At 49.6% G+C, this 25,691-nt stretch overlaps 1 protein-coding gene across 2 annotated transcripts in view; it reads left to right on the top strand.

The window, feature by feature from the left end:
* strbp (spermatid perinuclear RNA binding protein) overlaps nt 1-21,144 on the top strand; it is a 50,097-nt gene extending 28,953 nt beyond the window's left edge. The window contains exons 3-19 of one of the 2 annotated variants that reach the window (XM_067249760.1): nt 9-225; nt 5,144-5,400; nt 5,601-5,769; nt 10,832-10,976; nt 13,635-13,732; nt 14,453-14,548; nt 14,660-14,771; nt 14,927-15,024; nt 16,063-16,168; nt 16,275-16,358; nt 16,819-17,027; nt 17,970-18,122; nt 18,277-18,411; nt 18,549-18,689; nt 18,894-19,035; nt 19,190-19,240; nt 20,931-21,144. In XM_067249760.1, coding sequence (XP_067105861.1) covers nt 223-225; nt 5,144-5,400; nt 5,601-5,769; nt 10,832-10,976; nt 13,635-13,732; nt 14,453-14,548; nt 14,660-14,771; nt 14,927-15,024; nt 16,063-16,168; nt 16,275-16,358; nt 16,819-17,027; nt 17,970-18,122; nt 18,277-18,411; nt 18,549-18,689; nt 18,894-19,035; nt 19,190-19,240; nt 20,931-21,013 — 2,082 coding nt within the window. In that variant the 5' untranslated portion in view covers nt 9-222 and the 3' untranslated portion in view covers nt 21,014-21,144. Of the gene's footprint in view, nt 1-8; nt 226-5,143; nt 5,401-5,600; nt 5,770-10,831; nt 10,977-13,631; nt 13,733-14,452; nt 14,549-14,659; nt 14,772-14,926; nt 15,025-16,062; nt 16,169-16,274; nt 16,359-16,818; nt 17,028-17,969; nt 18,123-18,276; nt 18,412-18,548; nt 18,690-18,893; nt 19,036-19,189; nt 19,241-20,930 lie in introns of both variants that reach the window. The other variant, XM_067249759.1, reaches the window with a different exon arrangement.
* The last annotated feature ends 4,547 nt before the right edge of the window (nt 21,145-25,691 follow it).

The following is a 25,691-nucleotide window of genomic DNA, read 5'->3' as shown; positions in this document are numbered from 1 at the left end:
CTCTCCAGGTAAAGAGGGAGAGACAGCAGTGCAACTTCATGAAGAGGAGAGACTGTAGGAGACCCCTGTACTGAGTTACATCACCCCAGCAACACACCCAGCAACGCATCCGGCAACCCACCCGACAACGTACCCGGCAACGCTCCCGACAACGTACCCGGCAACGCACCCGGGTCCCACAGGGAAAAGGAAGGAAGAGGAAACCCCTCTCCTCCTGCAGTCATGGTAGGTCACCCTGTGTGTGTGTGTGTGTGTGTGTGGGAGTGTGGGGGCGGGAGGGGGCGGGGGAGGGGGGTGGGCAGGTTGTGAGGTGAAGGTGTAGTTTGTGACAGGCCAGAGCAGATTAAGGTGTTTGTGTGGAGGGGGGCGGAGGATAGAGAAAGAGTATGTGATGATGAAATCTATATACAAGGGAAAGGAGGAGAGGTTAAAAAACAACAGAGAGAGGAGGCGTGAGAAGGGAAGAGCAGGGAGAGAGAGAGAGAGAGAGAGAGAGAGAGAGAGAGAGAGAGAGAGAGAGAGAAGAGGAGAGGAGAGGATAAAAGAGGTGGAGAATGGAGGAGAGGGATCAGGATTGATTAACGACCCCCTGACTGTGAGAGTTGAGCCTCAGGGGAGAGCAGGGCCATGAATTATTAAAACCCAGATGGAGGGAGGAACGGAGGGATGGAGGGAGAGGATGGAGGGGAGGGGAGGGGTTCATAAATAACTCTGGGTAATGAGCATGGCTAGCCAGCTAGCCCGCTAACATGAGGACTCAAGCAGGGCGGGGGTGACCTTGGGCTGTCCCACAGCTTATACCTGACGCTGTACAGCTGACACGGATACACACATACACCCACGCACACACACACAGCGGCGCACACGGCTTGGCTTATTGTCTTTTTTTTAATAATTGTATTCCTCTGTGTGCAGGCGTACACACACACACATTCTACATAAGACTCGACGTCACTTGTCAACTGGGATGAGCTCGGCTCTAGTTTTACTGTAATTTATCTGTCCCCATCAGTACTGAGCCATCTCGTTCTTTATCTCTGCCGTGTCAATCTGAATTCCATTTGAAAGGTGTTGTTGCTGTTTCTCGCTCCAGACCTACTGCCTGGCTGTGGTTGTGGGCCTCACACAACCACAGCCCTGTCAGATGGCTCCCACAGCTCCCACCATAACGCTTTACTGCATGTCATAATGTTAATACTGTACACGAGGCGCATCCCCTGGCCCAAAGGGCAGCAGAGGAGGACACAATGGTGTCCTTATGGGTAGTTGAACATGGGTATTGTAGTCCAGGGGGGTTGTGTTGGCGACTGGATTGGCAGGTGTCTTAAGAGGGACAGGATCTGACTGTGGGATTCTTTATGGTTTGGATGCGGCCCCACTTTGAGTCATTGGAAAAGAGACTTCTGTGTGTGTGTGTGTGTGTGTGTGTGGTGTATTCAGCAATTTGGGAGGTTGTAAAAGAACATAATAAAATAGGGCCATGGCCTGTGTTTGTGTGTGTGGGTGGGTGTGTGTGTGTGTGATCTCCCAGTGGTGAAGATAAATCTCAGGATGAATGTTTAATGTAATCTTCCCTCGGCTGGTTGGTTGTGTCCTCTCTCCTTCTCCTCTAGTCACTCAGTCTGCACTCAACACACATACATGCTTGCCACACAACACTTGCCAGGCTACATACTGTACACCACACACACACACACTACCAGCCAGGCAACATACCATACACACACACACAAACTAGCCCGGCAACATACCATACACACACACCAGCCAGGCAATTTACTGTTCCACACACGTATCACTCACATGGCTAGGGTTTCACAGTACATTTTTATGACGCAATTCATCTTGCTCACCCCCCCCCCCCCCCCCCCCCCCCCCCTCCACACACACACAAACACACACTTGCACACACACAGCAGTTATTGTGCACAGTGACATGGTAGCAGCTTTTGACCCTGACCCGGGTTAGGGTCTTTTAAAGCTGCAGTAACAACACCTGGCTTCAACCCTCCATACCCCCACATGGAGCCATGTACAGAGGGCCTGGTCCAGTGAACAAGGGCATCACAACACACTTAGTCATGTGGTACCTAGACCAGAGGGGCAGGAGCCCCTGGAACATCCTGACATGCCAGTGGTAGCAGGTTATCTGCCACATGTGGTTAGTTAACATTAACTGACGTTATCTATCGAAACCCATCAAATTCTGTAGTAGACAGTTCAGCAGAGCAATATAACCAGCGTTGATAAATATGATACTATTTATGTATGTTTATTTGAATATATTCTATATTATTAGAACAAATGTATACATGTCGATTATTATTCGTATATTGTGGAGTTGATCTGACCTGGATCTGTCTATGTGGAGCTGCTCTCCCTTGATTGTAGTTTCTGATGGAGTCCTGTGTGTGTGTGTGTGTGTGTGACTGGAGAGAACATATTGCATCGCGCCGCCTTGGTCTCATAACAGAGGGGGAATCATGGATGCTTGGCTGCGGTGTGTGAGAGAAAGTGTGTTTGTGTGTGTCACAAGGATGTGTCTTTCTCTCTCTCTCTCTCTCTCTCTCCTCTCTCTCTCTCTCTCTCTCTCTCTCTCTCTCTCTCCAATCTCTCTCTCTCTCTCTCTCTCATTAGTCTCATGCAGGGTCATTGGTGAATAGGGTTCTTACATTAATAACATTGTAAACGTGCAGTTTGTTGGCTACCATGGTGTGGTGATCGAAGTACCCCTGCTAGTTAAGCACAAATGTTGCCTTTTTGAACTTGAAGATGTCCTGCTGGCCTTTCTCGTTTTCTCTCTGTCCCTCCCTCTGTCTTTCCCTCTTTTTCTCCTCTCTCCTCTTCTGCCCTCCCATCCCGTCCTTCCCTCTCCCGCTCCAATCCGAATCCTCCCCTTCCTTCCCTCTTCTTATCTCTTCTACCCGTCCCCTGTCTCCCCCCCCCCTCTCTGCTCCTTCTCTCTTCCCCTCCATCTTCCCCTGTCTCCCCCCCCCTCTCTGCTCCTTCTCTCTTCCCCTCCATCTTCCCCTGTCTCCCCCCCCTCTCTGCTCCTTCTCTCTTCCCCTCCATCTTCCCGTCTCCCCCCCCCTCTCTGCTCCTTCTCTCTTCCCCTCCATCTTCACCTGGACTCCCCCCCTTCTCCATCCTCTTGCTCTCCTATCCTCTGTCTCCCTCGAACCACATATCCCCATTTCCTCTGCCCGTCTTCCTCACTGCCCCTCAGTATTCACCCTCTCCTCTCCTCTCTCTTTGCTCTCCTGTCCAGTCCTCCCACTCTCTCCTTTTATCCTCTCCACCCCCCTCTCCTCTCTCCCTCTCTCCCTCACTCCCCCTCCTCCCTACCCATGTGCCAGCTGTTTTATGAGTCGGGAAGCTCCCATTACCAATGCCTCATAAAACCTACTAGTGTTGGCTTGTTGAACACAGTTCTGCTCAGATTAGAGCGGACACACACACACTCACACACAGGCACCATGATGCCATGCACTGTACAAGAGGACAGAGCAGGTTTGTATGGGGAGTAGAGGTTAGGTTCCTGTTCACGAAAACCTTCCAGCATCTTCCATCGACAGAAGGGCACAGGTCTGACCCCTCCATCTGACCTCCACACTGACAGCCAGTGTGTGGAGGTGTGGGCACCCACACTCGCTCTGGGATGAGCAGGTTGTGTATCAAGGTTAGAGCCATTGCTGAAACGCTGGTTCTGCTGGTTTATTAGGTGCAGTGCCGCTGCATGTCCTCTGTGGAAAATGTCACCATGCATAATAGCCTCAATATTACGTATGTGTGTCAGAGACAGGCTGAGGCTGCAATATGATGCAGGAGATTGATTGTATCGGTCAGTGCCCTACATAGGTCACCAGAAGGGTGTGTGTGTGTGTGTGTGTGTGTGTGTGTTCCAGTCCTGCTAATTCTTCATCGGCTGCTTCACGTTATCAGTCATTCACGAGTGTGTGAACAATTGTTTAAAGCTGCAGTTACTACGTCGTCATAACTGATGGCATGGCTGGGCCAGATCCCAATCCACTAACCATCCCCGCACCACACACAAGCTGCCTCCCCTGAACTGCTCTCCTTTAGATTTGGCACTCATCTGGACACGGTAATATTACGTAGCACAGACAGTTGTCATTTACTTTTGCCTTCTTGGGGAGGGGAGGGGCTAAGACTGGAAAGGAGGGGAGGGGGGAGGGGGGCAAAGTAAGAAGGGGGGAGTAGGGGGAAACAGTTGTAGGAGGGTGAAGAGAGGGGTCCCAGGTGGTGCGGGGGGGGGGGAGGCAGCTGCTGGATCAGATTGGAGTGAGGAGGGCAAGGGGGAGGCAGGGTGAAGGGTGACTTCTTGATTGAAGCTTGTGGACGGGGTGAGACAGTGTGCAGTCTCATTAGAGGAAAGCTGTCACTGGTTCAAATGGGATCCCCACCCATTACGATGATGCATGTCTGCAGCACCCTGGCAACACACATTTGTACCGCCACTAAAGGCACACACTGTGCACATGCAAACACACACGCACGCACACAGTCTATGCACACACACACACACACAAACACGCATTTCAAGGCGGTATTAAAGTGGTGACAGGCATTTTTATGCAGGCTGTGTCTCGCTGACTCTCTCTCACTCTCTCACACTTGGGGTACTGCAGGTTGATGAGTGATGAGGATGACAGGGGTGTGTGTGTGTGTGTGTGTGTGTGGGCCACAGTAGTGCCCTCCACAGTGAACTGCAGCAGTAGGGGAGCAAGGCGGGGTCACAGCAGGCTTTACTCTGTTGTAATGGAACAAGACTTGTACCTGTCCCAGGTATTAGCCCCGGGCTCAGGCGAGGGAGAGGTGAGGGAGGTGGGATAGGACCTGGTGTTGTTCAGGTGTTAGTCCAGCCATCAGGGGAGGGAGAGGCGAGCTTGATTGATTGAACCTTAATCGTCTGCTTGAAGGCTTTCCTCCAGAGGTGCCCTTGTCTGACTGAGTTTGCTAGGAGAGGACCAGAGAGAGGGGGGGTGTGTGTGGGTGTGTGCTTGGGGGGGGGGGGGGGGGCGGTGTATAAAACAATATTTGCTCAACTGCAAGCTCCCTCTTTTTCCTCTCTCCTCTCTCCCTCGACCCTCCCTCTCCGTGCTGTCGTCCCTCGCTCTTTCAGAGGTCGTTCCGTTCCTTTGGTAACGATGACCGTCACGTCATGGCTAAACACTCCACCATCTACCCCTCCTCTGAGGAGCTGGAGGCCGTCCAGTCGCTCGTCTCCACGGTCGAGTGCGCCCTCAAACACGTCTCCGATTGGATGGACCAGAGCAGCCATGCCCAAACCGAGACAGACGGCCAACCGGCAGAAAGCACAGAGGAGGATGACCCCGGCGACCCCGCCCCTTGCTCTGAGGACTCCAACGACAGCAGCAGGTGGGGAGCTAATGCATCCTGGGAGATGTAGTTGACCGTTGGGGGGTCAGGTCCCATTGCTAAATTGTCGGTATTTTATGACGGGACAAAAAACACACGTATGGAGATGCACCGTCCTCACTGAGGTTCATGTTGGATGGCTTTAGTCATTTAGCTAACACCTGTGTGTGTGTGTGTGTGTGTGTGTGTGTGTCCTGCAGGGAGCCCGGAGGCGGAGGTGTGCTGTGTGGTGTGATGCGTATCGGCCTGGTGGCAAAGGGCCTGCTGATCAAGGAGGATCTGGACCTGGAGCTGGTGCTCATGGTTAGAGACAAGCCCACACAGACACTGCTGGACACTGTCTGCCAGAACCTGCCCCTGCAGATAGAGGTGAGGGGAACGCACACACACACAGACTGGACTGCACACTTACACGCTCAAAAGGCCTTCAGATCATTCAAACGCACACAACAGGCACGCTCAAATACACGGGGCCGCGCACTCGTGCACATGATCTCAAGCACACACACCCAGACACACAAGCACGCACCCCACACACACACACAAACACACACAACTGACTACTCTCATTTATCTGGCTTTAATGAAAGCATTGTATTCTCTTCTCGGTCGACGAGGCTTCGAAGATAAGCCTCTGTCATTTAGTAAATGCAGTCATGAATGAGTGGTTCTGGGTACAGAATGTAGGACGCTTGTGTGTGTGTGTGTGTGTGTGTGTGTGTGTGTGTGTGTGTGTGGCTGGTATGATGCACGTCATGGAGAGGGTAGCAACAGAGCCTAGAAGCTGTTGCTCTATTTATAAGTGTTGGGTGTAATTAATACAGTACTGTAGCATGAGGTTTCCTAATTATCAGGGCTTGACAGGGAGGGACAAACACACACACACACACACACTGTATTCACACACAGGAATACACGCAGACACACACACACACGCACACACACTCTGAAATACTGTAAACACACACACATGCACATACATACACACACACACAACACACTGAAAGAATGTATACTCACACACAGGACACACACACACACACTCAGGTGCGGAGTCGTTAATATGTTCAGTAGTTGAGGTTGTGCAGGATGGCAGGTGTGGAGGCTCTCTAACGCTCCCTGTTTCTCTCCCCTGCAGCAGTGAGCTGACAGGAAGATGTATTCATCCACTGATGCACACGTACACACACACATGTACACGCCTCACACACACACACGCCTCACACACACGTCTCACACACACACACACGCCACACACACACACATACTCCTCTTTCTTCCGTCCATTTTCGCCAGCCACACACATACACCTACATACCACTCTGCAGGGGTCCTGTTAATCAGTGTGTGTGCGTGTGTGTGTGTGCGTGTGTGTGTGTGTGTGTCAGGGGGTCTCAGGCATGGTAATCGTCTGTCTCGGCCCGCTGGTTAGAGATCCCTGACCCCCCATTTCACATCTGAATGGGATGTAGATTGGTGTTCTGTGACTCGCTGCTCACTTAAGCAGGACCAAACACCCCAGGGTCCCCTTACTCTCTCTCTTAATTTCTCTGTTTTGCTCTGTCCTCTTCCCTTCTCTTTTCTCCCCCTCATTTTTCATCTTTTGTCTTTCTTTGTGTGTGTCTCTCTGTGTGTGTGTGTGTGTGTGTGTGACTATTTGTGCGTGTGCAGAGGTCATTTGTGTGCCTTGTCTTCACAGACACTCCTAAAATTCATTATTTCATCTTAATCCAGACCGCAGCAGGTCAGCTGTAATAGATTCCTCAACTGAAGGAGACAGGTTCTCTCTCACACACACACACGCACACCGTGTGGCTGGAATTAATAGAATGGATTACAGCTCGCATCTGCTCTCAACCTAGCCACAAATCAAGCAACCTTGTTTTCGATCCCACCCCCCTGCCCTATCTCCTCTAGGTGTCCTCATAATCTGATTAGTGAACGCACGGCATGTATGGATGTCTGAACAATGTGCGTGGGATCCCCACCGTGTGATTGAGGTTGATCTACAGCGGTTTAAAGAGCTCACCGACTCCACCAGCACAAAAGTCCATAGATGCTCCTGGATCTGATTGTATGAAAGCAATCAGATGTTGGGCTGAGGGGATATGCGTGACATCATGGACCCAACTGATCACAGTTAGGACTCTTCACCGGGCATGGATGTGCATGTGCTGTTCCAGGATGTGTCCACCTAATGGTATTCATTCACTTAACCGATCCCACCCGTCTCAGCTTTTGGAATCCTGATGGCGATCTAGACAGGGGCTACTGATGGTGATCTAGACAGTGGCTACTGATGGTGATCTAGACAGGGGCTACTGATGGTGATCTAGACAGGGGCTACTGATGGTGATCTAGACAGGGACTACTGATGGTGATCTAGACAGGGGCTACTGATGGTGATCTAGACAGGGACTACTGATGGTGATCTAGACTGGGGCTACTGATGGTGATCTAGACTGGGGCTACTGATGGTGATGTAGACAGGGGCTACTGATGGTGATCTAGACAGGGGCTACTGATGGTGATCTAGACAGGGGCTACTGATGGTGATCTAGACAGGGACTACTGATGGTGATCTAGACAGTGGCTACTGATGGTGATCTAGACAGGGGCTACTGATGGTGATCTAGATAGGGACTACTGATGGTGATCTAGACATGGGCTACTGATGGTGCTCTAGACAGGGGCTACTGATGGTGATCTAGACAGGGACTACTGATGGTGATCTAGACAGGGACTACTGATGGTGATCTAGACAGGGGCTACTGATGGTGATCTAGACAGGGACTACTGATGGTGATCTAGACAGGGGCTACTGATGGTGATCTAGACAGGGACTACTGATGGTGATCTAGACAGGGACTACTGATGGTGATCTAGATAGGGACAACTGATGGTGATCTAGACAGGGACTACTGATGGTGCTCTAGACAGGGGCTACTGATGGTGATCTAGACAGGGACTACTGATGGTGCTCTAGACAGGGGCTACTGATGGTGATCTAGACAGGGACTACTGATGGTGCTCTAGACAGGGGCTACTGATGGTGCTCTAGACAGGGGCTACTGATGGTGATCTAGACAGGGACTACTGATGGTGCTCTAGACAGGGGCTACTGATGGTGATCTAGACAGGGACTACTGATGGTGATCTAGACAGGGACTACTGATGGTGATCTAGACAGGGACTACTGATGGTGATCTAGACTGGGGCTACTGATGGTGATCTAGACTGGGGCTACTGATGGTGATGTAGACAGGGGCTACTGATGGTGATCTAGACAGGGGCTACTGATGGTGATCTAGACAGGGACTACTGATGGTGATCTAGACAGTGGCTACTGATGGTGATCTAGATAGGGACTACTGATGGTGATCTAGACATGGGCTACTGATGGTGCTCTAGACAGGGGCTACTGATGGTGATCTAGACAGGGACTACTGATGGTGATCTAGACAGGGACTACTGATGGTGATCTAGACAGGGGCTACTGATGGTGATCTAGACAGGGACTACTGATGGTGATCTAGACAGGGGCTACTGATGGTGATCTAGACAGGGACTACTGATGGTGATCTAGACAGGGACTACTGATGGTGATCTAGATAGGGACAACTGATGGTGATCTAGACAGGGACTACTGATGGTGCTCTAGACAGGGGCTACTGATGGTGATCTAGACAGGGACTACTGATGGTGCTCTAGACAGGGGCTACTGATGGTGCTCTAGACAGGGGCTACTGATGGTGATCTAGACAGGGACTACTGATGGTGCTCTAGACAGGGGCTACTGATGGTGCTCTAGACAGGGGCTACTGATGGTGATCTAGACAGGGACTACTGATGGTGCTCTAGACAGGGGCTACTGATGGTGATCTAGACAGGGACTACTGATGGTGATCTAGACAGGGACTACTGATGGTGATCTAGACAGGGACTACTGATGGTGATCTAGACTGGGGCTACTGATGGTGATCTAGACTGGGGCTACTGATGGTGATGTAGACAGGGGCTACTGATGGTGATCTAGACAGGGGCTACTGATGGTGATCTAGACAGGGGCTACTGATGGTGATCTAGACAGGGACTACTGATGGTGATCTAGACAGTGGCTACTGATGGTGATCTAGACAGGGGCTACTGATGGTGATCTAGATAGGGACTACTGATGGTGATCTAGACATGGGCTACTGATGGTGCTCTAGACAGGGGCTACTGATGGTGATCTAGACAGGGACTACTGATGGTGATCTAGACAGGGACTACTGATGGTGATCTAGACAGGGGCTACTGATGGTGATCTAGACAGGGACTACTGATGGTGATCTAGACAGGGGCTACTGATGGTGATCTAGACAGGGACTACTGATGGTGATCTAGACAGGGACTACTGATGGTGATCTAGATAGGGACAACTGATGGTGATCTAGACAGGGACTACTGATGGTGCTCTAGACAGGGGCTACTGATGGTGATCTAGACAGGGACTACTGATGGTGCTCTAGACAGGGGCTACTGATGGTGATCTAGACAGGGACTACTGATGGTGCTCTAGACAGGGGCTACTGATGGTGCTCTAGACAGGGGCTACTGATGGTGATCTAGACAGGGACTACTGATGGTGCTCTAGACAGGGGCTACTGATGGTGATCTAGACAGGGACTACTGATGGTGATCTAGACAGGGACTACTGATGGTGCTCTAGACAGGGGCTACTGATGGTGATCTAGACAGGGGCTACTGATGGTGATCTAGACATGGGCTACTGATGGTGCTCTAGACAGGGACTACTGATGGTGCTCTAGACAGGGGCTACTGATGGTGATCTAGACAGGGACTACTGATGGTGATCTAGACAGGGGCTACTGATGGTGATCTAGACAGGGGCTACTGATGGTGATCTAGACATGGGCTACTGATGGTGATCTAGACTGGGGCTACTGATGGTGATCTAGACTGGGGCTACTGATGGTGATCTAGACAGGGGCTACTGATGGTGATCTAGACAGGGACTACTGTCACAGTGCACATGCCTTTGTTTGGATCTCACGATACAAACACACATTTACCACCTCATCTATAGTATTGATATGTCTGTTCAGTGTCCACGTGGAGAGATCTACTGTCAAAAATAGTCCTACTGTATACAGAACTCTGGAATAACAGAAGAATTGTGTTCCACTTCAACACTTAACTCTTTGGAACATAAATGATTTTTCAGCGCTGTAAGCCCAGGTAAGATCAATGGAACACAATTCTCCAGCTGTTCCAAACCATTCTATGTAACCGTCGTCATTCATGTGGAGGCTCTGGTCGTTTCAGGGCCGGGACACCAGTTGCTGCGAGCAACCCGCCGGGTCAAGTGCAGTTTGTTTGGTTGACCCCTGACCCCTGACCCCTGTCAATGCTTGACCCCCCCTGGCAGAAGCTGACGGAGGAGAAGTACGAGGTGACGAGCAGCGTCCCCGAGGCGGCCATCTTGGTGTGCAGTACCACAGAACCCAAGCTGACGCTGAAGGTCACGCTCACCTCCCCAGCCATGAGGGAGGAGGCAGACGCGGACCCTTCAGGTAGCACACACACACACTAAACACACACTCACTCTTTTACTGACCTCCATGCATACTGACTCACTCAAACACTCACTTAACATCTGTCAAATGTGTAATTCCAATTGCACACACACACAATTGGTGTGTGTGTTACTGTGTGTGTGTGTGTGTTTGTGTGTGTGTGTGTGTGGGTGTGTGTGCGTGTGTGTGTGAACCAGAATAAGACAGAGAGGTGTAGCCCCTTCTCAAAAGCACACGTTGCTGTGTATAGATAAGCCAGCGGTTGTCTCTATCTATCTCTCCATCTCCGTCTCTCCCGCTCTCTCTCTCCTCCTCTCCTCTGCCGGCCTGCCTAAGCATGATGGGTAGCCTGAGAGCACAGATAAGAACACAAACATGAAAAACTCTGCTATGCAGTTTGGAGAATCGATGTCATCTGTCAAGCCGCTACAACAGACTACTTCACTCTCTCCCTATCTGCCTCCGACTCTCCATCCCTCACTCTTTCTGTCCTGCTCTCTCTCTGCGTCTTTCCGTCTCCATCCCTCTCGTTCCCTCCCTCTGTCCGTCGCTCTCTCTCTCAACCTCTTTCTTGATGTCCCTTTTCTCTCTTTCCCTGTTCCTCTCTCTCCTCATCTTTCTCCATTCCATATTTCCCTCTCTCTGCATCTCTTCTTTCTCCTTCCCTCTCTCCCTACTATCCAGGTCAAGTCAGATCATTTACATTTCCCCCCAGTGCTGGCGGTGACTACCACACTGTCTCGCCTCTTTGTACCCACTTGATCACACTGATACAGAACTGGACCTGCTGGTCACGACTGAAGGTCCACAACGACGTGGGTGTTGTCTAGTTAGTATCCCCCCCCCCCCCCCCCCCGCAAGGGGGAGGCGGTAATTGGTCGCGGTGATTCGAGCGAGGGATCCAGCCGAGAAATCAATACCAGAGGCATCCATCCATGATCCCACCCGTCTCCCGAGCCGGACCTGAGTGAGAGATGAGAGACGACGGCGCTCGGCCGTAGATCACCGCCTGACGAGCGGCGCCCGTCTCTCCCCCGGCGACGGGTCAAGGTTCCTGTCCGAGTGAGGGACGGCCTAATGTCGGCCGGCGACGCCCAATTGGCCAGACCTCATTACGTTGGGCAGGACAGGCGGGGGCGCTCCTGGAGAGCGCGCGTGTGTGTGTGTGTGTAAACAAGACCAAAACGTGCGTCAGGCCGGACACAACTATTTACTTGGTAATGTTATCGTCCAAATGCCCCTGTTCCGGGAGACGCCACAATCCATGTATTGATCTCCTAATTGTAGCATGCTTATGTAATTCATAATCAATAAGCCTGTGACGGCGCTGGTGGATTTGTTAATCTATTTCACCACCTGGCTGCAGCGAGCCAGACCGGCTGGCTGGTGAGGGTGGAGGGGAGAGAGAACGGGAAGAGCCGGTGCAGGGTGGGAGGGAGCAGAGGAGGACCTGGAGGGGTGGAGCGTGCTGTCCCGGTGCGTGTCTCTCCTCACCTGCGGCAGGAGGATAGAAAGCCTGTAGATCGACCTGGAGCTTTCCAGTTTAGCCGTGCTGCAGTTGACGATGTTCCAGTTGCAATGTCTGAACCCACATACCTGTACTCAAGTCATTCATCTCCAGTTCACCTTGATTTGCCTCACTCAGCGTACCAGTGGGGTGGAGTTTGTGCTAGAGGACTGAAAACTTGTTTCTGGACAGTATAAACTCCACTAGTTTTTGCTTGCAAGGGAGGCCGAATCAAGTGTACCTGGTGTTAATGTGATGCAACCAAACAGCCAAACAGATCATCAGGCCTGCTTACTCTCTACCAATCATGATGCTCTGATGATACCCTGCCTTGGTCGCCCCTCTAAGTGTGTGTACGTATGTGTATGTGTGTGTCAAACTCAGGCCAAATTAACTTTGGTTTACTTACCTTTGAGTTTGACTTTAGGTGTGCTTGATTTTGCTTACCGTGTTTTCACTAATGGGATTGCTCATGTTCCATTAAAACGGGAAGTTAAATCAAAAGAAAACTAAAGTACATCATGAAACCTTTTCAGACCTGGGTCAAATGCTCTTGAATGCTTGATGTGAGCTTGATTTTAACATTCCTGGCACATTGTGACCAATTCAATGATCTCCATATCAAACTGGTGTATCAAGCAAGTGGAATGAAGTTCACCTCAGCAATTAGCTATAATTCATTTGACTCTTGTTTATGTATAAGTGCATGTGTGCGTCTGTGTATGTTTGTGTGCGTGCGTGTGTGTGTATGTGAGTATGACTCTTTATGTTCTGTTGCCTTGTCCCAGTTCAACCCCTGAACCTTGGCTCCTACCACACACATGCAGATCCCAGGGGATTTGACAGTTGGCTGACCCCTTACATCTCAGCCAGCCAATCCGAGGGCAGCATTGTTCAAACCAATTAGAATCCCCTCGGATCTCCACCTGTGCACTCCCCCCTGGGCATCTTTCAACGATGTGACGTCATAGGCAACTCCTTATTGGGGGGGGGGACACTTGACGGCGTTACCTACGACGTCACATAAAGGCCATATGCGTCATGACAACGGTGCCTAGAGGTTTTTGAAGATGTCTGGGTGGGGTGTGGAGGGGTCAGGGTGCAGTGGTTGGTTCTGGTCAGATATATCCCATTCTTTTCGCCAGTAGAGGGTGCTGAGCAGAGCGATCCGGAGCCCGTTGGCGTGCTGGACCAGCACCGCTGTCTGGTCGCCTTGGCAGCACTACGACACGCTAAGTGGTTCCAGGTCGGCCCCTCCCACTTCTTACCTGCTTCCTTTTTGGAGCCTCACAACACACACTCCTAATGCCAGCCAGTCTCTCACTGTCCTCACTTCTCCAAAAGCAACAAATGGTGCATAAAAATGGTGCCATACAACAACAAAAAAAGATACATATATTGTATCTGTTATACCATTATGGATGCTCTAGAAATGTCAGGAAGGATATTGATTTGTGAAGAGTCTCCTATTTATGCTGGGTCAGCCCCTAGCTTTGCTGTGCCTACATAGCTTTGTTGAATCAGGGAGAGACTGGGTGGGGCCGGGGTGGGGGGGTCGTAAGGCTCCAAACACCAATCGTTATTCTTCATTTTTCTTTTTTGGCTGTTTTGAAAACCTGCCTGTTATGTACATCCAAGCCTCCCCTGGACTGCCTCCCTCCCTCCTCTCCCCTCTCCCCCACCCTCACCCCCAGTCTCACCCCCACCCAAGCCAGTCCCTTTTGACTGGGCCAGTCAGAGTTTAGCATTCAGCCATCAAGGAACATTATATGCAGAGATCAATGATCAATACTAGATTGATTTATTGATTAGATTGATTTGATATCATATATGCAATGTTCCAGCCACCTGTATCCATGGCAATGTCTGTTTCTCATATGTTATCCCCTCCATTCCCCCTCCTCTTCCCTTCCCTTCCCCCTTCTCTCTCCCTCCTCTTCCTCTCCTCCTCCTCCTCCTCCTCCAGGCCCGAGTGAACGGTCTGAAGTCGTGTGTGATTGTTCTCAGGATCCTGAGGGACATGTGCAATAGACTACCAGCCTGGGAGCCCCTCAAAGGATGGGTAAGTCTCTGTGTGTGTGTGTGTGTGTGTGTGCGCGTGTTTGAGTGTGTGTTTCTCTGTGTATGTCTGAAGCTCTCCCTGACCTGTGCCCCTGCTGTGGTCCCTGTGTAGCCCCTGGAGCTGATCTGTGAGAAGGCCATCGCTACGTGTAACAGACCTCTGGGAGCGGGAGAGGCCCTGCGCAGAGTCATGGAGTGTCTGGCCTCTGGCATCCTGCTACCAGGTATGGAGGAGGGGAGGGATAGAGAGGGAGGAGGGGAGAGATAGAGAGGGAGGATGAAGTGAGGGATGCTTGACGAGCATGGGGTGGGTAGAGTGTTCAGGCTGCAGGATGTGATGTCACAGCGTGTGTGTTTTTGTCCCGCCCCCTCTGGCCAGGAGGCCCCGGGCTGCATGACCCGTGTGAGAAGGAGCTGACCGACACCCTGTCAGCCATGACGGAGGAAGAGGCGGAGTCTATCACCTACAGCGCCCAGGTAGGCTGGTGTGCACACTTGTCACTCCCGACCCGCTTGATAACTAGGTACTCTGTAGTGCTGCTTTATCAGTGTGACACACACACACACACACTCAGAGCCCTCTGTTACACTCGGCTACACTTACACAATACACTGCATTGCTGGAGGATGGTGTGTGTGTGTGTGCTTCTGTGTGTGTGGAGGGATCAAGCTAGGACCCAACCCTCACACACAGCAGATGACACACACACACACACTTCAAATAGAGTATGAGACAATCCATTTTCTAATGCAAATATATTAGTGTTCAGACGCACAGAGATATCCCTTATCTCTCTCCCTGAGCCCCTCACCCCTCCCTCTATCTCATCCTTTATCTCCTCTCAGTCGTCTCATCTCCTCCTCCAAATATCCACTCATCTCTCTCTCCTTGTCCCCCCCCCTCCCCCACACGCTCTCTCTCTCCCCCTCTGTATCTATTACGATACAGCTAGCAGCAGCATTGACATCCTAGACCTGTCTCACCTTGCTACACAGGAAGAGTCACCCAGCCATGATGCCGCTCAGACAAACAAACACACACACACACACTGATACATAACACATTAACACACCATCCCAAGGGCACAAGGAGGATTCATAGGTCGCCCGACACAAGCAGTTTCCCATGCTCTCTATCAAATGCAGGGTGTAGTTTGATTGTGTGGGTGTGTTTGTGTGTGTGTGCACTCCAGTCGTGATGGCTTTTTCTTAGGAAGTGAGACCAGATATCTATGAGCCATGTCTGTGTCCAACATCATTTCCACGTCACTTATCTCCAGCGCTGCAAAGTGGCGTGCAAAATGCCCCGCTTGTGTTGTTTACATAGGGTTACACTGAGTCCCCTGTTGCTAAGTAACCTAAGTGGCTCTGGAGCAACTGTGGAGGCAATCTAAAGAAAACAAAACAAACAACTACAGAAATGTTCAATCAATGAACTGTGGGCAATGACAGAACTGACTCTCTCTTTTTTTCTCCCCCTCTGTGTGTGTGTGTGTGTGTGTGTGTGTTGCACAGCATGCTCTGAGACAAATGGCATTCGGACAGATCTACAAGGTTCTGGAAATGGAGCCCCTCCCCTCAAGTAAACCCTCACAGAAATACCCCTGGTCCGACAAAGAAGGTGTGTGTGCCTCTTTGTATAAGTGTGTATGTGTGTGCTTGTGTGTGTGTGCTTGGATAATCAGTCTCTCTGTCTCACTCTCTCTATCTCTCTGTCTCTCTCTCAGGCTCAGGTCTGAAGAGACCGTACGAGGATGGACACATGGACGACAAGGACCTCATCAAGAAGATGAAGAGAAACCTGAGAAAAGGTCAGCTCCGCCCCCCAACCCTTTGTGACCCCTGAATCATGGCCGTGTCCTTACATTTCCTATAGGCTACACAGGTTCTTCCATACTTCTTTATATTTTTCAGTTTCAAATCTGTATTTTCAAAGGGTAAATTCACGCCCCAGTTTCAGCCACTTCATAAAGTCTTTGGCTGTTTTTTTCATTCATATTCATTTCGGGGCTTCTTCAAATGCTCAAAGGGATACATGGACACAGCCAATTATCAGACAAAATCCCTCCCTGAGATGCCAAAGTACCTCACAAATTGAATCACATTTTAATTGAACCACTAGGGGAAATTTCATTTAAAACCAAATGATCAAATTAAACACTTTTGCAAACAAAGAATCAGGGGTTAACCCCAAAACAAGTTTTTGGTGTTTAGTTACTCTACAAAGGACATTTGTGTCATTCATGTGTCTTATTGTCTCCTGCTCTCCAGTCCTGGACAGCAAGGCGGTGGACTCCAACCAGCCCATGAACGCTTTGATGCGTCTCAACCAGATCCGGCCTGGTCTGCAGTACAAGCTGCTGTCCCAGTCCGGCCCGGTGCACGCCCCCGTCTTCACCATGTCCGTAGATGTGGACGGAACCGTGTACGAGGCCTCGGGGTCGTCCAAGAAGACAGCCAAGCTGCATGTCGCCGTCAAGGTGTGTGTGGGTGTGTGTGTGTGTTTGGGAGTGAATGTGTTGATGAGGGAGAAATAGAGAGGAGAGTGAAGGAGCCAGGAGGAGATTAGAAGAGGAAGAGAGGGAGTGAGAGAGAGAGGAAGAGAGAGAGAGAGAGAGAGGAAGAGAGAGGGGGATACGATGAAGAGAGGAGAGGGATAGTTGAGGCTCTATCTGTGGTCAGATAAGGATAGACCCTTACTGTGTGTGTGTGTGTTGTGAGGAGAGTATAAGGCCCTCAAATCCATATAATCCCAAAGTGGTGGTGGACAAAGAGGCTCTCTGAGCACAGAGCCTGGATAATCCTCTTTCCCCTCAGATAGCCATAAAAGGCCCTCCCTGTCTCAGCCTCTCTCTCTCCTCCTTCCTATCAGTCTCTCTCTCTCTCTCTCTCTCTCTCTCTCTCTCTCTCTCTCTCTCTCTCTCTCTCTCTCTCTCTCTCTCTCTCTCTCTCTCTCTCTCTCTCTCTCTCTCTCTCTCTCTCTCTCTCTCTCTCTCTCTCTCTCTCTCTCTCTCTCTCTCTCTGTGTGTTTCCTTCTCTGTCTGCACATCCTGCTTCCTTCCTCTCTTCTCTCCTTCTATTTCACTTCCTCTCCCTCTCGGCCCATGTCTCTCTCCCTCTCTCCCTATGTTTATTATCCAGCTGCAGCACAATTACAAATCTATCCAGGGCCCTTGTGCCTTCTGGAAGCCCCATCAGTTCACTGGGCCAGCTGTAGAGTGATGAACTGTAAGTGATGCCAGTGAAGTCATTTTAGTTACAGCATTAGCCATCTGACTCTTTCAGACTCTTACCATCTCTGACTGTCTGACTCTCTCTGACTATCTGACTCTCTGACTCTGTCTCTAACTCCGTCTCTGACTCTCTCTGACTCTGTCTCTGACTCTGTCTCTGACTCTCTCTGTCTCTCTCTGACTCCCCAGGTCCTCCAGGCCATGGGTTACCCCACAGGCTTTGATGCTGACCTGGACTCCATGAGCGCTGATGAGAAGTCAGATGGGGAGGGGAAGAGCGAGACCTCCACACACTCAAGCAATAACACACCCCACTCTACAGACAACTCCAATACGCTGGAGGTGAGCGCGCACACACACACACACACACATCAATCATGCACACCACGGCCACACACACAAACACTATCCTTTACTTTCTGTCTCTCACACACACTTCCCCTCATGACCCTCCTTCCTTCCTGCCTGTGTGTGTGTGTGTGTGTGTCCTGTACAGGTGAGAACTCAGGGTCCCATTCTGACAGCCAGTGGTAAGAACCCGGTCATGGAGCTGAACGAGAAGAGACGAGGTCTGAAGTACGAGCTCATATCAGAGAGCGGAGGCAGCCATGACAAACGCTTCGTCATGGAGGTGAACACACACACACACACTTACCCCCACTCTGGCAGTCTGGTCTAGAGAGCAGGAGTGTTGCTGTCATTAAGGGTTGTACCTCCAGGGAAACCAGTGTTCCGGCACACCTCAATGACCTGGTGTGTGTGTGGCAGGTGGAGGTGGATGGTCAGAAGTTCAAAGGGGCGGGGCCTAATAAGAAGGTGGCGAAGGCGAGTGCTGCGCTGTCAGCGTTGGAGAAGCTGTTCTCAGGCCCTAACGCCCCCGGCAACAAAAAGAAGAAGATTATTCCCCAGGTCGGTCCGCGAGAATCAATACTGTTGATCAATTCATTAGTGAGAATCAATACCGTTGAACTGCTGATCCGTCATACCTTTTGTGTGGCTTTTGTATGTGTGCACGTGTGCGGGCGTGCATGCTTGTGTGCGCGTGTGGTATGTGTGTGCGTGCGTGTGGTATGTGTGTGCGTGCATGTGGTATGTGTGTGCGTGTGTGTGTAGACCAAGGGGGTCCTGGCGGCCGCGGCAGCAGCGTCAGCGGTAGCGGCCCAGGTGGCGAGGGGGCGGGGCCGAGCCGCCGCCGCCGCAGCCCTCACCAGGGGAGCCTTCGTCAGTGCGGCCGCCCCGGGATACGTCACTCCAGGTAGGGAGGGTGGGGGGGGGGGGGGGGGGGGTGGTTTGAGGTGTACCCATCTTCAGGGTAGTGGGTGGTTTGGGGGGGGATTCATACTAAGTTGTGTGTGTGTGTGTGTGTGTATGACAGTGTTTGGCTCTCCTACCTCCCCCCCCCCCCACAGGGTTCGGGAATCCATATGGATACACCCCTGCTGCTGCTGCCCCTGCCTATGGTAAGTGTCCCCGTCCTCCTCCTCACCCGCCCTCAGAGTCTAGGCTCACATACCCTGCCCCTCCCCCTTTTACACACACACATCTGTTTAAGGCCCAGGTGAAAACTAGACCGTGTCATCGAAAATTCTACCATTGGCCGGAATCTAAAAAGAAGAGAATAAGTGGTGAACCAATCATAACCTAGTGGTTCTTAGCTGCGGTCGGAGCAAGCCTTGCTGCGCTTCGCCTGAGTGTCCAATCGCTGCCCTCCTGTTTGCTTGTCCCCGCCCCCTCCTGCCATCCTGACTGCATGCCTGGTCTGGCAGTCAAGCTGTGTTGTCTCCAGCCCTCTGAGACCCCGTTCACAACTACCCCGAGAGACACACACACACACATTTACCTTTAGCAAGGCTACACAAACACAGCCATGTGACATTTTATACATGGATATGCATACTCTGTGTAGGATGTGTCAATACACATCCTACCGTGGGCTTTAAATACACTCATTCAACAATGATTCCCTCACACACATACAACCACACACTTACACCAACCATCTATATATATATATATGTATATATACATACACTGACACTTGAACAGACTGAGCCTTGTAAGCCTTGTATGGTGTGTGTGTGTGTGTGTGTGTGTGTGTGTGTGTGTGTGTGTGTGTGTGTGTGTGTGTGTGTGTGTGTGTGTGTGTGGCTTTAAGAGGCCCCTCAAACCCACCACCCTGTCTGGCTCTGAGGGTCTTGAATGGGTCTTATGTTCAGGTGGAGACTACGTCCTGGTGGGGGGGGGGGGTGGTCCTACATACACCAACACACCCATCTACACTTTGTGTACAGTGTGTGTGTCTGTGTTGCGAGGGCTAGAGTGGGTATCAAGGCTGGAGACCCGGGGGAGCCCATCTACTGCCATGCTGCTCCAAGCTGCTGCTTGTCTGTGCATCCAGGAGTCCATTGTCACCCTCACACCTCACCCCACACTGGGCCACTAAAGCCCAATGATCACCTCACACGTGGAACAAAGATGGCAGCTCAGTTCCAGTGTGGAGTGATGACTAATGAGGGGAGTGTGGTGAGCATTGACCCTAAACCCTGGTGTTAGATGGAACCCTGATACTGGTTCTCCTGCTGGTATTGGTGTTGAGAAGGCCTTAAAGTCCCCTCAGAGAGTGTGTCCTTGTTTCGGCTCCTGTTGCTGCTTTGGGATTTCTGTTAGAAGGTTTAGAAGACAGGAAGACAATTCTATAACACATAACAAGAATATTTTAGAACCCATGGGGATAACATTCAACCACGCACAACTGGTTTAGAACAGAACATTTTTAGAACAATTGACTAAAATGTAGCTAACTTGAAAGCTCTAAACACACTAAAGGATTTGGTAATAAACAACCGATTAAAAAACGATTGAACCTCGGTCTAACAAGTAGATTAACTAACCTATCAACCAACCATCCCTTGTCTGGCCCCTCCCTTATATCCCCCTCCCCTTCCCTCTAGCACACCACACCCCCATGCTGATCAATGCACACTGGAATCAGGCATGAAAAGGGATAGTTCTCCCTCTAACGTAAACCCTTTAGACACAGCATACACTGTCAAGACCCAGGGTAGCTCACCCGTGTCCTTAAGGGAAAGCTTGGTTCGTCCCTGCTCTGGCCCTGTCTCACCCGGAGTGCTCTTCTCCTGTTTCCTCTAGGTTTTCCCAAGAGAATGCTACTGTTGCCTTTCATGAAGGTGCCCACTATCCCCTACTCTGTCCCTCACTACTCCTTCTTTTAGAGCAGGGACGGGGGACCCCTCCCCCAAACACCCCCCAACTTTTTATAGAAGGGAAACCCAGTCTGGTTTCTTATCCAGCGCTATCCAAACCAGGGCGCGGAATCTAAAGACTTGAGCATTTCAGAAGAAGATTTGTTAAAGTGCATTTTTGTTTTTTATTTTATTTTCTAACTGTTTCCAACTTTTATGGATACAACTGCAGGTTGAAGTTCTTCAAAAAATGAAAACAAAACAAAACGAAGGATTTGTACTGTGAATTGTTACCTCATTCTTTGAATCAAAATTATATTATATCAGCCTTTTTTGTTATTGTTTTTTCCTTTATTGCCCTTCACTAGGAAAGGATTTAGGCTTTGCAATTTGACACATGCACATTCTCTGTACAAGCAACTAGAGATGAGTGAAGGATGTATAGGTGTATAATCATACGAATGTGGACAAAATAAACGTTATCTCCTATAACAGCTGACTTGCCTGGTGTGTGACTAAAACTAGGGCTTCCAGTTAGTGGAAACAAGTCTATTAGCTAACCACCCTCTGATTGGCTGTGGCTAGAATCTTTTCCAAGCTTCCTGCTACTTCCTGACAGGAAATGTGGGCATGGACAGGAAGTTCGGGAACAGTAGAAGATGATAGACGAGCTGAAAGTATAGTCTGGTTAGTACATTTAGAGCTAGAGTTTAACAAAGCACTAAAATGCATTAGGATGGTTTTCCACACACACATTCATAGCCTACTTCTTAGGTGGCTTTTAATAAAGCATACCCATTTACAATCTATATAGTTGTAGTCCTGCACCTGTGTTTGGAAAAGTGTTTGGTGAGTGTTTGCTCATGCCCACACGGCTGCCCTGCTTGCCCTGATGGTGATGTAACCTGCACACATGCCTGACCCCTGACCCCTCACCTTTAGAAGGCACCTGTCCCTCTTCATTCAAATCACACGGTTGTTCTCTAAGCTGCTTGGTTGGTTGGTTCTGATCACCAGAAATACTCACCTGCCATAGTAGCTGACCAAACACTGGCCCACAATGGTTCCTATATCTGAGCTTACAAACCTACATACAGAACTCAGTTAGCTAGCTAGCAATGAACCAAAAGCAGACTTCAGTTAGCTAGCTTGCAATAAACCAAAAGCAGACTTCAGTTAGCTAGCTAGCAATAAACCAAAAGCAGACTTCAGTTAGCTAGCTAGCTAGCAATAAACCAAAAGCAGGCTTCAGTTAGATAGCTACCAATAAACCAAAAGCAGACTTCAGTTAGCTAGCTAGCAATAAACCAAAAGCAGACTTCAGTTAGCTAGCTAGCAATAAACCAAAAGCAGACTTCAGTTAGCTAGCTAGCTAGCAATAAACCAAAAGCAGGCTTCAGTTAGATAGCTACCAATAAACCAAAAGCAGACTTCAGTTAGCTAGCTAGCAATAAAACAAAAGCATCCGAGTGCCGATATCATAGTCTACAGCACGCAGCGGACCATGCAGACATCACTACAGACTCACACACTGGAGAATCGAAAGCAGCAACAAGGGATCCATGGAGACTTGCTGCCTGATTTATGTCATGGGTGTCATTGTTGTTGTTTATTTACTTTTTTGGTGTTTGTGTGTGTTGTGATTATTTTGTTGAGTATGTCAGTGTCAGTTTGTCCTCACCCATTGGCCAGCATCGTTCAGATGGCCAAAGAACCTTAATTTGCCCATATGGTTTGGCCACAGACGACTTTCAACAAAAGGCCAAATCCTTGAAAGATGTCCTAGCTCCTCCCCTGGCCTCAAAACAGGCTCAAAGCTCAAAGAGGTGCAGGCAGGCTGGTGCTAGCCAATGGGTGAGTGATGGTCATCTCCAAAGAAAGAGAATGCCTCAGAAGTCGGCATGGTTATGACTTTGTGGCGCAGGCATTGGCTGAGAGATACCCTGTGGCTGTTAAGCTAGGGGAGATGAGTTTGACAGGCAGGATCCTGCATACATCATACCTGCTCCCCCACCCACCCACCCCCACACACACACACACACACCCACACACACACACACACACACACACACACACTTTCTGTGTCACCTCACTCTCTCCCTGGTAGATGGAAGCCATTTTGTTGTACTACACTCTCTTAAATCACATGTACTTGATTTGTCAGAGTTATGTACTAACACGTCTGTAACTTGGAGGTTAGCTACACAATTGGATCATGTGATCTCTGCCTTGATCTCGGACAATTGAGCTGTGAGTTTGTTTTCATCTCCAAATATACTTCTTTCGAAATGTTTCCATTTCTTTTGCTATTATTTGGGTTTGTAGGTAGTCCTAACAGTGCAACTTGAGTCGTTGATGTCTGTATTAACCTGATCCACCCAGTGCAATGAAAACCCCACATACAGTCCAGCCTGACAGAGCAGAGACCTCCAGAACAACAAATCTACCAGTTATTCTCTATGGAGAGTTTGGACCGCTGCCTCCTACTGGCCCCCGCAGTAACTGCAGTCTCTCTCTCTCTCTCTCTCTCTCTGTCCTCTCCTCACTGTAGGTGGTCTTTTCATTGACAGTCCCTTTTACCAGCCTCGGACCATCGCTCCCTTTATAATACACTTGGGTCCTCAAGATCTCTTCTCTGACTTCTAGAACCATCAGGTTGTGTGGCTCTCTCTCTCTGTCTAAACCGGCCTAGTGACCCATCTGGGCTCGCAGACCTGACATGACCTGACATGATATTACCAGTTTAGACCAGACTAGACTAAATCAATACCGAACTACACCAGACCAGACCCAATTAGACCAGTCAACACCAGACCAGACCGGTCTATCCACCTCTCTGTATGTCTGTCTTTCCAACGGACAGATGTAAAAAGCCCAAACCCAAATATCCCCACAAAGGAAACAGATTCCTGAAAAGCAATACTTTACATAGATCTGACTTTTGGACTTCAGCTGCACCTAGAATCATGCTGAAGGAACTCTGGTCTTTCTTATATAGCAATACACCTGAACGTCTGGCTTCGATGCTTACTTGAGATGACGTGAATGTTCTATGGAGACTTATCCAACACGGCATTGCAATATATTCATTTTGATTGTATATTCTTCACTTTGTGTGTATGTACGGCTATACCATGAGTATATGCTTATATATGTATGGTATATGTTTCTATGATAAACATGTGTGTTGATTATATTATATAATGTACTTATGTAAATATAAGGTATATAATTATCGTTGGTATAAATTATTTTAGAATTACAAAGTTAAATGTACCTGTAATCTCACAATATAGCTTTCTTGAAGTTTTATATACACTGAGCAATCTAGTACTAGAACATGCAATATTTACCTTCGTTATTAAGCTGTGTTGAAAAGCTTAGTGATGCATCCTGCTTCCCTTCCTTCCCTTCCTTCCTATCTTCCTTCCTTCCTATCTTCTCAATGTTTCCTTAAATGGGCTTCTCTGAGCGTGCTCAGTGTCTCTGCTTGTACGACAGGCACTCCAGTCATCACACACCCATAGGCACACAAGCTTATGAATCATAAGTTATGATATACACCAGTTTACCTTCCTGTCTAAAAGCACATTTAGAAGTGCAGGGTGTTGCACTGACCCTCATGCTTGTACCCTACACCTCCAACTCTGTACCCCCAACTCTGTATCCGGTACTTTCTAAAGCACAGTTTTGTTGTACATCTCCACCCCTGTTGCCCTACTGCAAGGCTGCAGAGTGGTGCAGCTCATCCCAGAGGAGAAGTCACACAAACACACACACACACACACAGGGCTGGCTGGAACCAAATGCTTCGTCACCACAGTGAGAAAGTAAAATCACAAAACGGTTAACTAATGAAGCTGTCTGTTCCATTACCCATGACCCCCCCCCCCCTCCTCCTCCCCCGTCCCCACTACTAGGATGAAGGTTGACCACATACAATCCTAAATGGAGGGATGGGAGTCAAGAGAGGGAGTCTACCAGGGACATAATTTCAATTAAGTATTGACTCTGAATTGTAATGGTGGAGCACAGCTTTAAAGATACACACACACACGCGTATAGACAAATGTACTGTATTTCTGTGTAGCTTGATTTTATGAACGTGGCGTTGGGAATGTGTAGCTCTCCAGCCTTTACAGATGGAACTTCAGTTAGAGGACTGTGCTGAAATATTACAGAATGTACAACACAAGCTTTGATCCTTCTCCTTGATCTCTGAACCAGAAGCTGTGCTTTCCTAGAGCACTGCACTTAAGGACTAATAACTTCAGGAATAGTTTGTATCCTTGGTGTGTTAACTTGATAGTGTAGGGTAGCTAGACCTGATCCTCTCTGGTCTCGACATTGATGTGACCGAAAACTGCCTACCTGCATCTGCCGTTGGCAGCCTTTCAAGCATACAGTCTGTCTCCAAACAGGAGAGTTCATTGAAACGATACAATGTGCACATCATACAGGATAGAAATACGTATTATTCTAATTGTATGGCGTAGACACACACATATCTAGAATCAGTTGGCTGAGCGGTGAGGGAGTCGGGCTAGTAATCCGAAGGTTGCCAGTTCGATTCCCGGTCATGCCGACTGACGTTGTGTCCTTGGGCAAGGCACTTCACCCTACTTGCCTCGGGGGAATGTCCCTGTACTTACTGTAAGTCGCTCTGGATAAGAGCGTCTGTAAAATGTAAATGTAAATATCTTTATGC

The sequence above is a fragment of the Osmerus mordax genome, chromosome 14 (assembly GCF_038355195.1).
Source record: "Osmerus mordax isolate fOsmMor3 chromosome 14, fOsmMor3.pri, whole genome shotgun sequence".
Lineage (NCBI taxonomy): Eukaryota > Metazoa > Chordata > Actinopteri > Osmeriformes > Osmeridae > Osmerus > Osmerus mordax.
Note: the sequence above shows the minus strand (reverse complement) of the source record. Positions and strands in the feature narration are given on the sequence as shown.